General features: G+C 37.3%; 3 protein-coding genes across 8 annotated transcripts in view; 2 read left to right on the forward strand and 1 right to left on the reverse strand.

Moving 5' to 3' along the window:
- The window catches only part of LOC105218629 (uncharacterized), a 157,997-nt gene that overhangs the window by 3,859 nt on the left and 138,089 nt on the right, over positions 1-16,049 (forward strand). The window lies entirely within an intron of this gene.
- The window catches only part of LOC105218627 (uncharacterized), a 72,495-nt gene continuing 56,568 nt past the window's right edge, over positions 123-16,049 (reverse strand). For 3 of the 6 annotated variants that reach the window (XM_054226212.1, XM_054226211.1, XM_029044450.2), the window contains 8 exons: positions 12,390-12,613; positions 11,531-11,926; positions 10,682-11,418; positions 4,116-4,937; positions 1,775-2,709; positions 1,518-1,723; positions 1,302-1,444; positions 123-1,244 (listed from right to left, as the gene is read on the reverse strand). In XM_054226212.1, the coding sequence (XP_054082187.1) occupies positions 488-1,244; positions 1,302-1,444; positions 1,518-1,723; positions 1,775-2,709; positions 4,116-4,937; positions 10,682-11,418; positions 11,531-11,926; positions 12,390-12,613 (4,220 nt within the window). In that variant the 3' untranslated portion in view covers positions 123-487. The remainder of the gene's footprint in view (positions 1,245-1,301; positions 1,445-1,517; positions 1,724-1,774; positions 2,710-4,115; positions 4,938-10,681; positions 11,419-11,530; positions 11,927-12,389; positions 12,614-16,049) is intronic. The other 3 variants (XM_054226213.1, XM_054226215.1, XM_054226214.1) reach the window with 3 other exon arrangements.
- Positions 13,077-15,545, forward strand: Tssk1b_0 (testis-specific serine/threonine-protein kinase 1). Its single transcript, XM_011194328.3, has one exon. It carries the CDS (start codon positions 13,281-13,283, stop codon positions 14,178-14,180), a length of 900 nt encoding a protein of 299 aa, XP_011192630.1. The 5' UTR covers positions 13,077-13,280; the 3' UTR covers positions 14,181-15,545.

Below are 16,049 nucleotides of genomic sequence, written 5' to 3' on the forward strand. Positions count from 1 at the left end.
AAAAAATATTTTTCTAATTTTATTAATTTATATTTATTTATTTAATCTTATTTATCATATTTACATTCGTTTAAATTATGCATCAACTAAAATATTAAAAACTAAATTTTCAGTTTTTGCATTGAAATAGTTACAAAAACAAGCAGTTAATGAATATGGCAAGTAACATATACATGTAGTCATTAACATGCGTTAATTCACATGTGTTGCTAACCAATTTGCTAACTTATACTTAAAACTACAATTACTGTTGCATTTGTTGCAGTAAAGACGAAATATAAATAATACCATGAAAGAAAAAATATTAAAATGTCGCGCATAATTATCTCATACAGCTTCCGTTTCATAATTTAAGTCCCAATGGCATACGTTTGTTTTATACTTAGAATCTACATTTAAACCAATCGAAAGAAACTGCAGTTTGCTGCTTGCCAGTTTTCAAAAAGAGTTTCCTTTCATACCTCGTTTTCACCGCCCCGTAACACATTTATCGCATCTCCTTTGTACTCTCAGCGCCATAGTACATCTTCGCTCCCAGCTGACCAGCTGCCCCCTCGGCTTTAATTTCGATTACTTCCACTTTTTCCACATCGATATTGCTCGTTTGACGCACCGGCTTCGGTGATGCCTGCACTTGTATCTGATTTTCCTGCGCTTTTGTTGTTGTCTGCGCCGCCTCCGTTGTTAGCCTGTTGCTCACCGCTTCGTCGGCATTTCGTACATTATGCTGTGCTGCTGATGCATCATTAGCATCATCCTCATAGTCCGGTCCTTGTGTAGAGGAGACCACAATCGGTTTCAGGCTGAATGCGGGGGCATCGTCCAACTTATTCGCAGAAGTTGCCGCCGATACGGTCGGTATTGTGGAACTTTCAAATGTATCAACGCTACCACGTTTCGCTATATCATCGACTTCATCGTCGATCAGCAGATTACGCTCCGAGCTCTGCTCGCTCACATGTGCATTGACGGCGCCGTGCTTATTGTGTGCGTCCATGGCTCGTGGCAGTGTGCGCAGATCCGCTACTGTGGTCACTTCGGTATCCTCATCGTCGGTGTCATCGGTATCATCGACGCTGTGTTCGTTGGTGTTTGTGCCATCGTCACTGACTTCGTCGCTTTCTATGTTGTTGCTCGTTTCGGTGCCTGTCGTTGCCGCCACATCTGCGAGTGCCGTCTTCTCTACTTTCTCCTTTTCAATACGCATTTTTTCTTCCATCTCCTGGAACTTCATTGCTAAATACCTGTAAGGGGTGGGTAAGGGTTGCAAAATTATGAAATAGATATGTTTCTAAACTTACTTGTCGACGAGTGGCCCACTGTAGTCTTCGGGGAATTTCGGCGTAAATGGTAAAATATATTTGTACAGACGTTCGTTCAGTACATAAAGCTGTGCAGTTGTGGAGCATTTCACATTGAACCACCAGTCACAGGTGAGCGCAATCTAGAAGAGAAATCAAAAAGATATATATATATATACTAAATAAATAAATAGGATATTAGCCTTTTCCACTTACCTGACTGAAAATAGTGCCATTGGGACACAGAAAAGATGCCTTACCGCCATTCAAATCACAGTAATGCCACACTTGACAATTCGTTTCGGGATCACCGAAGAAGCCTTTATACCTTTGCTCCCCACAGTTGAAATTCGTTTGTGGTATATCAGCATAGTTGGGATAATCAATGCCAGCGCGTCCGGTGCTCGGTCCGGGATGCTTATCTAAAGATAAATCATTAGCAAAAGCAAATATGATGAGTCTTCAACACCTACTTGGCACAACTGGCGATAAAACACTACTCAGGTCCGGCGCTGCACCGTTCAAGTCTTCGCTACTCGTGCCGTAATCGTAGTCGGGCGCGACAGCCGGTCGCTCATGATGCTGCGGCGGATTTGGCACAATCGTTTGTGTTTGCTTGAGATTCTCCAATATCATGACCAGTGTCTTAATCGAATTATCAATATTTTCCGGTGTCAGCGTTCTTGGCAAGTGATTGCTCGCCTGCAATTTGTGTAGAATTTCCGCCAACGAGGAGGAGCGTATGTCGGGCAATTGGTTGGGATCCAAAACGGGTGTGGTTTTGGCCGCCACCGGTACGGGTGGATTGTAGTATTCGGGCAAATTCACTTGTTGCTGCTCCTGTTGGTGTTGCTGTGTGGATGGTGTTACCTCTGGTGCAGTTGGTGGCGCTAGTGGTGCCAACTTGCTGCCGATGCCACCGGCATATTTGTGTGATGGTCGCAATTTTGCTGCTGTCGTTGCTGGTTTTATAACATCGCCAAAATTGAGCTTCGGCTCGGTATACGCGAATTTCGGCTTAATCACCTCCTCAGGTGTCGCTGGTGGTGGAGGTGGCGGTTGTGCTTCTGGCGCTGTGGCCGGCACAAATGGACGCCTTGTCGCGTAGTTGTGTTTGCTGTTGACCGGCGGCAATGGTTGTAAGCGCAGTGCCGGCTGTTGCTTGTAGACTGGCCTACGGGTCGGCTCATAGTAATCTTGGTTAATGTCATCGACCGGGGGAATCAATGGTGGTGTTGAGGTTGATATGACAATAAAAGCATTTTGTTGTGTTTCGGGTTTCTGTGGCACGCTGGTTCCTACGATGTTGTGTTGTTGCTGCTGCTGTTCATCATCTAGCGATTGCTTGGGGTCGTCAACGATGTAGTCGATATATTGTGTTGCTGGCGGTCTGTGCGGGTGGGATAAGCTTTCGAAATTTGAATGGGATTTTATTATAGTGAATATGAAATATGTCTGATATGCATAGCTGTACATTGATACAAAGATTAATATTTATAGAGGAAAACTTGACAGTCATAAAAAATCCGTTTTCGCCATAAAATCGACTATGGAGGTAACGTATTTCGTAGGTCTGTCACTTATTATGACTTTTATTTAGCGATGATTTCTTTATTCGGGTCCATTAATCATTTACAATTTCCAAAAATCTTTTGGTTACGAATAATATTAAACCCCGGCGCGTTGACCTAAATAACCCCTTTTAATTTGCTTTTTTTACTTTTTTGTTTTATAACTACGATAGCTTTAGGTTCTAAATAAAGGTTATTTCTAAAAATAGGTCCAATTAGAATATATTTATAGTAAAAAAAATATTTTGATCTATTTTCGACGATTTTTATTCCGTATATAGTCTTCTACTTGTCTGAGATTGAAATGACCGATTATGCAACTTATCAGGTGATTATAAAAGGTAAGACAGCCTTTGACGTGTTTATCTTTTGTATATTAAATAAGTAATTGTCAAAAGTAATAATGCAGTTATTTCCTCCGCTTTGTGTCTAGCGGGAGCAGAAATTGACTTAATATGAAATATGTACATTTTAAATTGGGTTAATTTTTTAATATAAAGTAATATAATCATCAAAATTTATGAGATTTGTTGATTGTTGCTAAGGAAACGATACCTACACCTACACTAAAGGACAAAATAATTGGTGTGCACAGTTTTTACTTAATAATAATTGAAAAGGCTTAAGATAGCGTACGGTTTAAAATACTTTTTCCGATGCCTCAAAAAATAGGCTGCAGTAAGATCGAAAAAAGTGGTATTTTGCGGAAGTGTTGTCATTTGTTCCAAATTTTGTGTTCATAAAATTGGAAAAAAAATTTATTACACTACGGAAATCACACCCAACTTTTTTTGAGTATAATTGCCATCAGTTTTATACTTAATTAATTTCTTAAAATATATTTTTTAATATTGTCAGTTATAAATTTTAAGAAGAGTTGCTAAATCTTTGAAATATTAATTCCAAGATTTTTTTTAAATTTGAAAATACTTGCGGAAGTATCGCAATTTCAAAGTATATTCCCATTCACTGAAAATTATTTAAAAAAAATATAATAAAAATGTAGTCGGTGATGTTTAACGGTAATGTAATACTTAATGATACATATGAAAAGCATAATGTGTGTTGTAAAGCAGTCGCTATCTAGTGGATATGCAGAATGTAAGCTCTTGGTATACCATTTTCCAACTCATACTTGATAATACTCACAAATACCATCAATAAATCCCTGTAACTGATTACATAAAGCGTTTTCACACACCAGAATTACTCTTTGTATGTTTTGCCTAAAATATTTACTTACCCCAAACCGCTTGCATACTGAGGCTGTTGCTGCCGATATGCTACGCCACCACCACTTGAACCCTTTAACGCCAATTGTTGTTGGTGTTGTTGTTGCTGCTGCTGCTGTTGCTGTTGGAATGCATCCAATGCCTCGCTGACCAAAGTGCGCACGGGAATTTTTACAACTTGCTTGAGCGTTGCCACATTCGACGGTGGTTGATGATTCGGCGGCACATGCAACTCGGGATGTGGATACACCGCATGCCCAATGGGACTGTGTTGTGGATAATTGACTTGTGCGTTGGCGTCTAATTGCTGCTGAGTATCGGAGGTGGTGGCAAAGGGTGGCGCGGGTGCGGATGGTGGAGCGCCGTCACCGTTGCCAAGCACAACAATTTGTGAATGTGGCGGTTGCTGTTGCACCTCGTATTGCTGTTGTTGTTGATGCTGTTGAATGAAATTTTCACGCTGCTTAGCGCGTTCACGTTGCTTCTGTTGTTGCTTATTGTAACGTATACGTTGCTGTAAATAGCGCACGTATTTTTCCTGTGGCGTCATCGTCTCATCATTCAGATACGTGTAGGTGTCCTGCTGTTGGTGTTGTTGTTGAGGTTGCTGTTGCTGTTGTTGTTCCAGCAATTCCTGTGCTGGCTCGAAAATACTCGCCGGTCTCGGCAATTGGAATTGCGTTTGTTTTTGTCGCGGTCGCGTCAAATGGCGTTGTGAATGTGTTTGTTGTTGCTTGACGTTGTTGTTGTTGTATTGTGTTTGCTTTTGCGGTGCAGATGTTAATGATGGATGCACAGGTGCTGATGGCTCATTGATTATGTGATAGGTGGAGCTACAAATGAAAATGACCGCAATTCGCGAGATAATAAGCAATGAATGTGTAAACGAGTGTTTATATGCAGTTGGTGTGTGTATGTGTGTATTGGTGAATTTGGTTTAGCATGACAAACGAAAAACGTTAATATGCTAAATCGTGCCAAAAATCGGCAAGAACATCGCGAGTAATGAGTTCAACAGTAAATGTCGCCATGCCGCACAAGCCATACACACACTCACACAAGTGTAAGGTGTGTGCGTGTGTTTGAAGTGTGGGCCGCAGCTTTTGTGTGCCCCACCCGTGTTGTTTTGTATTCGTGCTGTGACATTAAGCAATTTCTGTGCACATTATCGCTGCAATTTGTCATGTTCGCCTCGAGGCTTTTATGTCATGCATTTTCAATTTTCAACTCTTATAGTTATGATTGTCTACAATATGTGTAGTGTCTGTGTAGAGTCTCGCTTGCGGACATACATAAGTTTATATAAATAACGTTTGATTAAATTATTTCCAAAAAAAAATTAAAATTTCCATAACAATTGTTCCATTAATTCTTATTGGCAGAAATATTTGTTTATATTTATTTTCTTTCACTCAAAGTAAGAACCTAAAAAATACTCTCAGACGGAAAAATGATTTTAAGGCTGATTTCGTAGTCGGATTCGCGTGCAATAAGAGTCTGTATTGAAAATGGAACCCAAGATAAATAAAGAAAATCAAAAATCGTGTTGTCACCAATAAAAAATATCTGAGTATTTTCAAATCGGAGCACTTTAGGGATTTAGGACTATTACCTAACAACAGCATTATCCATGGATAAATTTCCTCTAAACATTTAAAATGACACAATTATAAAGCGATTTTGTTCATTTTTTTTCTTCTTTGGAAACTGAAAACCTATACAGTGTCATAACTAAGCCATAAATAAAGGTATTAAATTAATTACAAATTTGGAACATAGGATCGCATTAGGGAGGGGCAAATTTGGCAAATTTGGATGAAGAAGTGGGCGTGGCCCCGCCCTCAAATAGGTTTGTATTTATCTCGCAAATCAATAAAGCTATATAAACCAAACTTTCTGCAGTCGTTTCTTTTAGCCACTTCTTAATGCAGTCCAAAAATGAAAGAAATCTGATCATAACCACGCCCACCTCCCATACAAAAGTTAGGTTGAAAATTACTAAAAGAGGGTTAACTTGCTAAGGAAAAACGTCAGAAACATTAAATTTGACATAAGCATGGCAGATAGGAGCTGCACTCAGATTTTTTTACAAAAGAGAAAATGGGCGTGGCATCGCCCACTTATGGGTTAAAAACCATATCTCAGGAACTACTCGACCGATTTCAATGAAACTTGGTTTGTGATAGTTTCCTTACATCCCAATGTTATGTTGTGAAAATAGGCTAAATCGGTTCACAACCACGCCTACTTCCTATATACCAGAACTTTGAAGACGATCTGAATCGTTTACTTAACAATGTATAAAGTAAGCACTAGTGAAGATATCGGTGCAGAACTTTGCACAAATACTATGTTTATAGTGTGGCGGACTCATTCTAAAAATCGCCGAAATCCGACCACAGGTTTTCAAGGCCCTATATATCGAACATGAGGACCTCGGTGCTTCTAACCTAATATTAGGGTTTCCAACATTCAATGGAATTTACACAATATATATGACGAAAATGTGGGTCAAATTGTGTATTATATAATATTAATAAAGTTAAATAAATTGCGAGAGTATAAAATGTTCGGTTACACCCGAACTTAGCCCTTCCTTACTTGTTTTAGTTTATTGTTTTTAGATAAATCAATCATGAGGTATGATGTCCACCGCAAGACCTTTTTTTTGAACAAGTAATGGGAGATGAGGTGCCAAGGGCTGACTTTTCGGAATTTTTAAATAAAAATTTCCCAAAAACACAGTTTAAACATGCATCTTTGATACGCTGAATCGTTTAAATGAAATGCAGTAGTTTTCCGAAATAACGAATATTCGTTTTAACGAAAACCGCTTATAACGAACAAGTAAATCAATCATGAGGTATGATGTCCACCGCAAGACCTTTTTTTTGAACAAGTAATGGGAGATGAGGTGCCAAGGGCTGAGTTTTCGGAATTTTTAAATAAAAATTTCCCAAAAACACAGTTTAAACATGCATCTTTGATACGCTGAATCGTTTAAATGAAATGCAGTAGTTTTCCGAAATAACGAATATTCGTTTTAACGAAAACCGCTTATAACGAACAAGTAAATTTGTTACATTGAGTACCTTAAATAACGAATATCGGTGATTTGTAAGTACTCGTTTTAACGAACAACATGAAGAAGACATATGAAGAAAGAGAAAAAAATCAAAAAACATCGAACCAGAATTAAAAATAAAACTTGAAAAAATTCAAAAGAAATGTGCAAATTGAAAAAATTGAATTTTATAAAAAAGTTTAAAATTACACTGTCCAACAAATGAAGACTTTTTGAATGGAACAGAATAGCGACCCCATAATTCTGAAAGGGTATGTTGAGTAGATCATTTTTGTAGAACAAACTTATGGTCCAGCACGTCTGAGTTTTTTTTACAGTGGGTCAAAGATTTCATTTTTTGGTCGAAGAGAGTATTATACTATATGAAAAAAATGTTGTAAGTTAATGTCTGAGAGAATTCTTATGGACAGAGTTGTATTGTGGAATTGTATGAGGATTATTTTTGTGGAAGATCTTAACCCTCTAACTGGTTTCTTTATGGGTCAATTTGATCCTTTTTTCGAGAAAATCAAAAAATATCCTTTAAAAAAGGACATTTAAGGATTAAAATATTCTACGAAAATGTTTGGTGGAAAATTTCAGTGGGGGTCACCAAAGACACCATTGTTGTAAATAAAGCTCTTTACGATTGATAAAAAATTATAATTTTGTTTTAATAATGGTTTATTATAGTATGCATTTTTTTTTTTTTGCTTCAGCAGTAGTAGGACAATGGATTAAAGATTAAACTTAATATGCTTTCCTGAATTTAGCTTGACGTGAATGTTTCGATGTGTCAAGGTTTCTGTACAAGTCCCATACGTATTCAGCAAGCATTACAGTTTGGGATTTCCTTTTGAATCTTTCTTCCAATACCTTTATATCCTGATGAAACCTTTCACCGTGTTCATCTGAAAGCGCTCCAAGGTTTTCTTTAAAAAAATTCAGATGAGAGTGCAGAAAATGCAGCTTTAGTGACATCTTAACGCCAATATTGTTAAAACCGATTAGCATGCTTTCAATATTTTCTGCATAGTTTTGTGCTTTTGAGTTTCCAAGGAATTCTGATATAACCAGCTGCATAAAGTCAAATGCTGTCTTTTGCATATCCGACAGATGACCATAAAATTCTTCATCTTGTAATAATTTTCTTATATCGGGTCCAACGAGCATTCCTAGAAAAGGTAGTTTACATTAAATGAAATAAATTATTTCTTGAAACCGTATTTTACCTACTTTTAATTTTGCTGCAGATAATCTGGGGAAAATTGTTTGAATGCGTTTGAAAACATATTCTTGTGTATTTAAGCTTTTAATAAAATTTTTCACCACGCTCAACTTAATATGCAGCGGTGGAAGTATGACCTTATCTTTTGGAACAAGAGATTCATGGATTACATTTAAGTCACCAATAATATTTTCTTTACGTTCTTCGAAATATTTAATATGATAATGACTGCTGGTAGCACTCCCATTTACAAAGAAAGCACATATATTTTGTGTATCCTGTTTGCATTCCAGTCAATATTGCAATCATTTTGAAGTCTGCGCATACTTCCCATTTATATTTATAGTATTCAATTTTATTTAAGAGATTTGAAATATTTGCGTATGTTTCCTCCTTTTTTGTGGAATACGCAACCGGTATTGATGGATGCTGATTTCCATTGTGCAGTAAAACTGCTTTTAAGCTGTTTAAGCTTTGAACTATCTATAAATAGTCGCCAAGCGGAAGAGTCCAGTGGAAGCTTTAGATATTTTAGAACCTCTTCAATACTGCAACAGTATACAAGTTCTTCTGATTTTTTAAACGGCCGAACTTGACGACGTTTTCACCTACTTTGTATATGTTGGCGTGTAATATAGCCAATTAATCGTAAAGAGCTTTATTTACAACAATGGTGTCTTTGGTGACCCCCACTGAAATTTTCCGCCAAACATTTTCGTAGAAAATTTTAATCCTTAAATGTCCTTTTTTAAAGGATATTTTTTGATTTTCTCGAAAAAAGGGTCAAATTGACCCATAAAGAAACCAGTTAGAGGGTTAAGATCTTCCACAAAAATAATCCTCATACAATTCCACAATACAACTCTAACCATAAGAATTCTCTCAGACATTAACTTACAACATTTTTTTCATATAGTATAATGCTCCCTTCGACCAAAAAATGAAAACTTTGACCCACTGTAAAAAAAACTCAGACGTGCTGGACCATAAGTTTGTTCTACAAAAATGATCTACTCAACATACGCTTTCAGAATTTTTGGGTCGCTATTCTGTTCCAAAAATGCTGTTGGACAGTGTTATTGATCAGCACCAAAGAGAATTATAAGTGTCAGAATTAACCCCTTAAACGAGTTGTCATGATTATTCGTCTATCTATCGTCAAAATTATTCGTTTTTCTCGGTGATCGAGGAAAAAAATAGTTATATTATTTGTATAATAAGCGAGTAGAGTTGTCTGGCTTTAAGGCCATTATTATTGTAGCGTTAGGTGTTGAATGAATGCAATTTCGTAATAAAATAACTTGAATACTACCGAGATAGTTTGTGTTTATAAATATATTTTGCTTAATAATACATATTCCTTATAAATTTAGTAAATAAATATTCTTCTTAAATCATAAAGGTGGTTTTCTACAAAGCAAAATTTTTCCGAAAGTTACTCAATTGTTATGTATTATGTATTTTTTAATGATTTAGTTTTATAGGTGTAGCAGTGGTTCTATCCCGTCCATATGAATAGGATTCAATCGATGATAATGTGCAGAAACTCAATGCAAATATTAATATAAATAAAATTGTAAATTAAAAAGAAATGGATATCTATAATAGCATATACTGCTTGTTGCTTGAAGACCAGTCGCACTAAATTATCACCGTTAAATAATTTAGTTCTAAAATAAAATAACGTCTGTATGAATACAAAAATCTAGCGTATTATATAAATAAAAAAAAATTAGAATTATAATCGGCGACTATTTCTGTATTTCTGGCAAACAAAAAATATCCTTCGAATTTTCGAAAACAACTTGAAATTTTCTCTTGAGCAAAATCCCGTCCAATCAGCACGCGAATCATAAGAAATGATAGCAATAAATTTGTATTTTTTTTCTTAATGTGAACCTTATTGACCCTACCACGTGGTATTTACTTCATTTTTATTAGCTTGACAAATTTACCGTAATTCGAAAGTTTATTTTCGCATTTATGAGAAACCGAAAACGGCCAACAATATTAAGTGCAAATGGTGACACATAAAAGAAGCCACCAAGTTTTACGATTTCTTACAAAGGTTGTAAATCCCGTTATACCGATATTATAGTACCGAAATTCCAGGATTTCTAAGAAACAAAATGCAATTTCTTCTCTGATATGAGAACCCGAAACCTCCCAGAGTACAAAAATGCACATCGCTATGCAACACCAACGCAATCGAAAGAAAACGCTGTGCCTCAATTGGCGTTGTCATTATTTGTACGGAAAATTGTCGAAATAAATTTCACTCATACCTTGTCGTTGAATGTGGAATCAGTGGTGATGAGCTGACGGCGGGTCCTCTTGGCAGCTCTGCTTGTTGCGGCGCGAGTGTGTCTCCGGGTGCGCCAGTTGCAGTAATGTACTTTTGCTGTTGATATTGTTGTTGCAGTTGTTGCTGTTGTTGTTGTTGGCGTGGAGCTTCAAACGGCACACCCGAAGATACCAGCGTATATTCGTTGTCTGCTGTGGCATGCGGCGGAGAAATTGGCTTGAATTGTGCCGGTTGTTGTTGCTGCTGCTGATGTTGTTGTTGTTGCTGTGGCAGATTGACTGGCTGCAGCGGTGGCGACAGATCATCAACCAAAACTACCGTCGGATTGTCATAGCCATAATGAAGTGCATTGCTGCCATCATGATTATTGTTGTTGTTGTTGTTGTCATCGCCGTTTACTGGCGTGTAAATAATCGGTATAAAATGGCCGGGTAGTGTATTGGACGGTGTAAATGGTGTTAAATTGACTTTTGATTGTTTTGGACGCGTTTGTTGGCGATACACTGGCAATTGTTGTTGTTGTTGCTGCTGATGTTGCAGTTCGTGTTGTGACGTAAAGACCGGCAGTGCTTGTTGTTGCAGTTGCAGTTGTTGTTGTTGTTGCTGGTGCACAGCATTATGCCGATTCGTCTTCTGTCTCAACGGTTGTGGCTGCTCATACGGCAGCTGTTGCACCGCTGGCGGCTTCGTGGGTGGGAAATGCTGTACAGTTTTGTGCTGTGAATTATTTACAACATAATTAATTTAATTTTCTCGTTAGTTTAACGACAAATATGCCTTGAGCATCAATGATTGGATTGTGACAACCTCCACTCCCCACCCAACTTACCTTGTGCTTGATGATGGGTGCCACAGTGGGACCCGGTGGTCCGGGTGGCAATAAATGCAACACTGGCACTTTACTGCTTTTCGTATTGATCAGGGACTGCGAGAGCGGTGGTGGACTGTGTTGTGGCATGGCTGTCGGCTGTGGTGCCGGGCCTGCGGCTGCATATGCCAACTGATGGTAGACATCGCCTGCACTTGGAAGATAGTGTTGTTGTGGCGGCGCTGGCGCTGCGTATGCCAAGTCACCGTTGTCGCCGAGGATGCCAGGTGGTGGTGCGCGTAAATTCATGTACTCCTGCGGCAAAGATATGTGACCACTGTTGACCGGTGGTGGTAGAGGACCTTCCACAGCCAACGGTTTCGTATATTTGCTGTTGTGCGGTAGAGCACCTTTAGGCTGCGGAGTATTAAGATAGGTAATGTAATTTGTGATTTTGAATATGTGGGTGTATATTTGAGGATATGATAATGTGAGGTTTTATAGTGAGGTGGTGTCACCTTCCTACACTGAAAAGTGAAATTTATTATATTAAATTTAAAATATTGTTCGAATAGAACGTGACTATGCAATGGTAATGATAATACATGTACTACAGCCGAAATAATATAAGAACATATTGACATTGACTTCAACGGTTACTGCCTATAGCACTCCTCCTCGGGACCTATTTTCAGAACCTAATGATCAGCGTATTAACCTGCTCGACCTATTTACCGTACTCGATGAAAGATGCGCATATTTTATTGTCAGCTAATCGTTCTTAAGAACTTTTTAACGGCTGTATAGCCGTAGATAGCTTCACTTCTAAAGAGACTTTAAATATGTTTGCATACAACTTATAAAATATGATTTTACTTACTCCTTGAACCGCATATTGTTGATTAATCGGAAAATCCGGTGGTAAATAGAAAGCCATGTAAGGTATCAGGCGACGATTACGCTCGGAGGCGCTTAACACCGAGTCACTGACAAGAGTGCCATTATTTGTGTCCAGCAAAAGCTCTTCTTGTAGTAATGTCTTTGTGATGTTGGCGACTTTTGGTGCTGGTGTGACTTGTATGCCGTGGCTGAGCTTGAGAAATGCTGTAGAAGGAAAAGAAAGCAGGAAATAATTTTAAAGTTTCGAATTAGTTTTGGATATATAAACTAAGATCAGAACTGAGCTCAGTTTTATAATCGCTTTATTTAATCGTTCTTGAAAGTTATTGAAAGAGAAGGCTAGTTTTAATTTAATATTAAAATATTTATAAGATCGATGTTATTTCAAAAAGTGGCACAAGCAATAGGGAAGATTACATAAGATCATATTGATTGATTTATCTTTTTGCATCCACAGTTCCGTTAATTGAACTAAAACACATCGTACATAATGCATCAAATACTTAAATATCATTTACATATATGCATATTCATTCTTTATACGAATTGTTTTCATTTGTTGCATTTCCGGTTTGAATATTTTTGAAATAAAACATAAATAACGAATAAATCACAGAGAAAAAAAGAAACGCAAATAAAATGATAACTGGCTGGAACTCTTTTCTCAATAGCTTCTTTTCCAAAATTGTCAAAATTTCATTGAAAGGAGATTAAATTTTATATATATTTTTTTATAAAAATTCTTTGAAATCAATAAAAGTTTGCATAAACATTATTTTGGTCTACTCTTTCGAGTGCAAATTCAAATCATCAGAGTACCATCTTCAGATGCAATTAGACAAAATTTCAACATTATAAAAATCCAACAATTATGTCAAAATTTTCGACAACCTCCAATCGCCAACTGAATACGCGCAGCTCCGACATCGATGCCCTGGCACAGCGTGGCTACAATATCGGACACAAAATTGGCGAGGGTTCCTATGCGACCGTCATCACCGCTGGCTATGCAGACGATGCGGGTCATGGTGTACACTTGGCCTGCAAGATAATTGACAAGGCCAAGGCACCCTCGGATTTCGTACACAAATTCTTTCCACGTGAATTGGAAATTCTAACAAAAATCGATCATCCAAACATCATACAGATACACAGTATACTACAGCGTGGACCGAAGATATTCATATTCATGCGTTATGCGGAGAATGGTGATCTATTGAGTCATATCAAGAAATCGGGACCGGTTGAGGAGTTGCAAGCGAAAGCCTGGTTCATGCAGATGGCAAAGGCGCTCAAGTATCTGCATTCGCACGATATCGCCCATCGCGATCTGAAGTGCGAGAACATATTGCTTTCGAAACGTCTCAATATCAAATTGGCTGATTTCGGCTTTGCACGCTATTGCTGCGACGATAGTGGACGTGAAATTAAATCGGAAACCTATTGCGGTTCGGCGGCCTATGCGGCACCTGAAGTCGTGTGCGGTCGGCCATACGATCCGAAATTGGCCGACGCTTGGTCACTTGGCGTTATACTATTCATAATGTTGAATGCGAAAATGCCGTTCGACGATAGCAACCTAAGCAAGTTGCTGGACGATCAGCGCAATAAGAAGTTCGCATTTCGACGGAAATTGCAGGATCACATTTCGGCACAGGCCAAGGCCACCGTGGCGGTACTGCTGGAGCCGGAACCGCATGCGCGTTGGAATTTACGTGAAATATTGAATTGCAGCTGGTTGCGTGCCGACGAGGAGGAACCGTTGGCTTAGTCTAAGACGAGTACGTGCCTCATCCAACATGCAACATTTTGAGCAGCATGTCTGATTGGTTTTGGACCTAATGCCGTTGAATTTTTGTATGGGAAAAAAAGTAATTTCTAATATCTATATATATTTTTTTGATTTGCGCATGTAAAATGTTGGTCATTCGTGAAATTGCCCTCTAAACACACTGCAAAGCCTGTATATACACAACTTTTGGTACTAAAATTATTATATATATATACACGCATGTATATATAATGCGCATTTGTATATTATATATGTTTATATATAATATATCTATGCTTTATTTTGTTCGGTTTTTAAATTCCCCAAACTTCCACCACCGCCGCCTCAACTAATTGATTTGATTTCAAACAATTGCATTCGAATGTCATTACTATTTTTCTTTCTTTTTAAAAAACACAATATTTAATTTTGTTTTTATTTTTTGAATTGGTCACAATTAGATTTGTCTGGTCGTGGACCAAGGCAAATATCGAATTAAGGCCAATTTGTCGTACATATGCAGGAGTATGGCGTCTTTGCCGGCGTCGTCTCCAACCTATAAAAAAGCTAAAAAATTTGCTGATGTGCTTTAGAGCAATAGTATTTCTAAATACTTACTCTTAGTTATATGTGTCACAAAATATCTTAAGTTAGTAAAAAAAAAAATTATTAATTATAATAAATTGTAATTGTAAATTTTCAAAAAAGTGCTTGTCCGTTTGTCTGTCACTACGAAAACAAAAGTGTGTGTTTTGAAATTTTATTTCCATATTTTGAAGGCGAATATTCTGATGTTTTTTTGAGGATTTGTATGATCTGCTAGTCGTTGCTATTTGTTTTTGCTACTCAGCTGCTGTAGAAAATGTGGAACATGTTCAGGTTTTATGGAACCATTCGAATGTGTTCAATTTGTTCGATTGAAAATCTCCTCCATCTTTAAACGAATTATTGCTGTAAGATCAGAATGGCCACAGTTCACATCTTACGGATGGCTAAGTATATTTACTATATCTTTTCAATCGCCTCCATTCTGGTTTCTGGCAGTCGCTTGCAGTTGTTACAATTGTAGAAATAAATTGTTTCCAGTCGGGTCGAGTCTATGAGTCGAAACAATAACTCTCGAAATAAAATCTCGAAAAAGGCAAAAATACAAAGCTTTGAGTTGACTGGAGGGTAACTAAATATTTAAAAAGAATAGGAAAGAATTTGTTTGTTAAATAAAACAAGAAAACAATCTAAAACCAAACGGTTCTTTGACCTTTACGCTCAATACAATCTGTTCCCCGTTTGCGCATGTACATAGAAATATTATTGGAAGTTTTTATAAATATTGATCTATAGTAAAAAAGCTGACTATAACACACGTTCCAAAAGGCAAAAAAAAATACGGAAAAATCTTAAAGATGTGTATTTTCAAAGTCAAAACATAAATGTTGTGACCAATTTTAGTCGCGTGACAATAATTTTTTAAACTACTAGTATATTTGTTAGTTATATTAAGTCCAGTATTGATGTTAATCCCGATGGGTTCCACCCTGTTTAGGTGTTATTCTTGTCACCAAACAGCTGCTGCATAAAACGTGGAGTTCCGAAAGGAATGGAGGTCATGGATAATAGGGCTTCTCTTATAGGATTTCATTACATACATCATATATCAATATTACAAGGTTGTATTTTAAATTGTTATAATACAATAACCAGAAGTCAATAGTACTAATAGTGAATTAGTTATTATTTGTCACTCAATTTCGGTCTATGGTTGCTTTTTACTGTTAACTCTATTTTTCACAGGAAGAAAATCATTGAGAATATTGGCGAGTGTTTATGGTCTCCGAAATATTAAACATATTGTTTTTCGAAGTCAGCCTT

Source organism: Zeugodacus cucurbitae, chromosome 2 (assembly GCF_028554725.1).
Source record: "Zeugodacus cucurbitae isolate PBARC_wt_2022May chromosome 2, idZeuCucr1.2, whole genome shotgun sequence".
NCBI classification, from domain to species: Eukaryota; Metazoa; Arthropoda; class Insecta; order Diptera; family Tephritidae; genus Zeugodacus; species Zeugodacus cucurbitae.

What these genes read in the sequence shown, in the direction of transcription:
- Tssk1b_0 (XM_011194328.3), top strand. Translation starts at nt 13,281, where the DNA reads ATGTCAAAATTTTCGACAACCTCCAATCGCCAACTGAATACGCGCAGC.